Raw genomic sequence first — 3535 nt, forward strand, 5'->3', positions numbered from 1 at the left:
AGTGAGTTGTAATACTGACTCATGGAGATTGATGTTGCTCTTCTAGGCAAAGATCTGCTGAGGGAAAGAAAAGCCTATTCAAGTCTATGATGATGCATAAACACTTGAACATTTGGAAATGAAAAGTGAACTGAAGATGTGCTACCATGAGTTGGTGGTAGGAAGAGTGCTGCTTACTTAGACAGCTCCTGAAACCATCTTTAGCTGCAATCCCACCATGTGGTCCAACAATAGTGATGCTCCTTTCCTACTAACTGGCTTTCTGGGCTTGGAAATGATTCACCACTGGATCTCTATCCCTTTCTTTGTCATCTACTTCTCTATCATTTTAGGTAATGGCACCCTTCTCTTTATCATTTGGAATGACCATAGCCTTCATGAGCCCATGTACTACTTCTTGGCTGTGCTGGCAAGTACAGACCTTGGGATGACACTGACCACGATGCCCACAGTGCTGGGTGTCCTGGTGCTGAACCAGAGGGAGATTGAACAAGAGGCCTGCTTTATTCAGTCCTACTTCATTCACTCACTAGCTATTATAGAATCAGGGGTCTTGCTTGCAATGTCTTATGATCGATTTGTTGCCATCTGCACACCTCTGCATTACAACTCTATCCTTACCAGCTCTAGGGTGATGAAGATGGCGCTGGGGGTACTGCTCAGAGGTTTTGTGTCCATTGTGCCTCCAATTCTGCCCCTCTTTTGGTTCCCATATTGCCGTTCCCATGTTCTTTCTCATGCCTTCTGCCTCCACCAAGATGTCATGAAACTCGCATGTGCTGACATTACCTTTAACCGCATATATCCAGTTGTTTTGGTTGCCCTGACTTTCTTCCTCGATGCGTTCATCATTGTCTTTTCCTATGTCCTCATTCTGAAGACAGTTATGGGCATCGCCTCTGGAGAGGAGAGAGCAAAGGCTCTCAATACCTGTGTCTCCCACATTAGTTGTGTTCTGGTGTTTTACATCACTGTGATTGGCCTGACCTTCATTCACAGGTTTGGAAAGCATGCCCCCCATGTGGTGCACATTACCATGAGCTATGTCTACTTTCTCTTTCCTCCGGTTATGAACCCGATCATTTACAGCATCAAGACAAAGCAGATTCAGAAGAGTGTTCTTCGTCTGCTGTCCAGACACACACAGTAGGACATAAATTTTTATTATAGACTCTCAAGTTCTTTATGATTTCTGGCCCTTCATTAGAAACAAATATTGTTTTAAATAATATTTGTTTAGTATGGGATGAAGTTTCCATATTACACAAAGACAGAAGCTAAGCCAATCAAGTAACTCTGTCTCCTCTCTCTGACTCTGTCTCTGTTTCTTTCTTTCTCTCCACCTTTTTTTCATAAAGGAATATAGGAAGTTATAAAATTACCAGATGGAATAGTGCAGGTTCTGTGGCCAAGGAAAGAAAAATCACTTTTTCAGAATGCAACGTTGAATTAATAGAAATACCTTGGCTAAGGCAATGAGGGAGATGATAATATGCTTTTTTCTTAAACAGGATAGTGTTTTATTAGTCTTTAAACTAAATTCTGCCTGACATTTTTATTCTGACATTTTCATATATATATATGAAATACATATATACACAAACATACACACATACGCACACACATACACACACATATTCACATATTTTTGTTTTGTTTCAGATACAACAGGTTTAAGAGGGGTCCTCTGCCTGACTCTGGAAGTCTCCATCAGAACCTGGTGGGTTCACAGTGCTACTTAACTAATGACAGTCACACTCTGGTTCCCAAGGACAATCAGTCAGCTTATTTATCTTTTTTGAAAAATATTATTTTGATATTGTAGTGTAATTATGTTATTTTCTTTTTTCTGCCTCCAAGTCCTGCTTTATACCTATCCTTGTTCCTTTTCCAGTTCATTAAATGTTGTTACATACACACACATCTATCTATATTTATATATCGATATATCTATCTCTATCTGTCTGTCTTTCTGTCTATTATCTTTCTAAATACGACCTGTTCAATCTATATAGTGTTATATATCTATCTTGTGAGGAATAATCAATTGGTATTGGATATTCAGTTGTGCTCTTCCTTGGGGAAGATTAATTCTCCTGTTCCCCACACTCCTGGGTCGTCTGTAGTTATTTGTGTATGGCTGAGGCCTATGGTCTTTTCCCCATCCATGTTAATTCCTCAGTCACTGCTTTCCTTGTGGAGCCCATGTTTAGGCAGTCATGGTGGTGAGACTTTATAGGCATAGCTTCTGTGATTCATAAGAGACATAATCTTACAGCAAACTCCTTCATCCTCTGAGTCTTTCAGACTATTTGTCAAAACTCAACAAAAAAAAAACGGGTTGACAGTTAAAAATAATTTTCTGTTAATAAATTAGCCTTAATAAAATATAATATTAAGTGAAACATATAATCAATGTTTTAAAAAGCAAATTAATACTTTGAAAATCCTCTTACCCTATTAAGCCAACATCATAGATACAGTCACATAAAACAATCATTTATTGTACAACTGATGTAGAAGAGGAGAGACTTCCAGACAAGGGTGTCAGTCCTCCTCTGGTCACACAGGGGTCTTTGTTATTTCTGGTCTCAGTGTCACATTCCTGCTCTCTGGGAAGGCAGAGTCTTTGTTATCTCAGTCCCCTGAGTCTGCTAAGCCAAGTTGTTTTCCCATTGCTTAAAGTCTGCTCAGAGACAACCCCACCCAGATAATATTATACTCTTTGGCTGGTTCTGTTTCATTCATGCCAGACTCTTATCTTTATAGCAATTATCATGTTAGTTCTCCAGAGGCTTTGCCTGAACACATTCAGTTTATGCTTGTGATTACTCGCCGGTCGGCTCTTACTATTTTTTTTTTATTGGATAGTCTCTGCATTTACATTTCAGATGTTATCGCCTTTCCTCCAATCCCATCCCACTACCGCTCCCATTGCCTCCATGAAGGTGCTCCATCTCCCATCCACCCTCTGCTCCCTCAGCACCTTGACATTCCCTTACACTGGGAAAACAAGCCTTCACTGGAGCAAAAGCCTCTCCCCCCATTGATTTCAGACAATGCTATTCTCTGCTGCCTGTGCACTTGGGGCCATGGGTCTCTCTATGTGAACTCATTCGCTGGTGTTTTAGTCCTTAGAGCTGTGGTGGGTTTGGTTAGTTGATAATTTTATTCTTCCCATGACATTGCAGAACCTTCCAGCTCCTTCAGTCCTTTCTCTAGCTCCTTCTAGGGGATCCTCATGTTCAGTCTGATGGTTAGCTGACTGTATTTCCTTTCATTCCACTTAAAATCTGAATCTTTTTCTTTACTCTCACATTTCTGAACAATTTACCAAACATCCAAATGTTCCCTTTCTGAGTCCCATTCTTCCCTTCTCCTGTGTGGTCTGTGTCATGAACATGCCTGTCACTTGTTTGTGTGCGGGTGGTGAGAGTAGACATCTCAGACATTCTGCAGATATCTGCTTTCTCACTGTGATACAAGGGCATTGGCGCTGCACCTGTTTTCTTCTTAGTCTTTTGCCTCATTCCTT

At 40.6% G+C, this 3535-nt stretch overlaps 1 protein-coding gene across 1 annotated transcript; it reads left to right on the top strand.

Annotated features, from left to right (window-relative positions):
• Positions 1-217: 217 nt before the first annotated feature.
• Positions 218-1150, top strand: LOC308417741 (olfactory receptor 51B4-like; the record flags this gene model as incomplete). Its single annotated transcript, XM_080913055.1, has 1 exon — positions 218-1150. The coding sequence occupies one exon, from the start codon at positions 218-220 to the stop codon at positions 1148-1150; it is 933 nt and encodes a 310-aa protein (XP_080769181.1).
• Between the last annotated feature and the right edge of the window lie 2385 nt (positions 1151-3535).

This window comes from Micromys minutus (assembly GCF_963924665.1).
Source record: "Micromys minutus genome assembly, chromosome: 2".
Taxonomy (NCBI): Eukaryota; Metazoa; Chordata; class Mammalia; order Rodentia; family Muridae; genus Micromys; species Micromys minutus.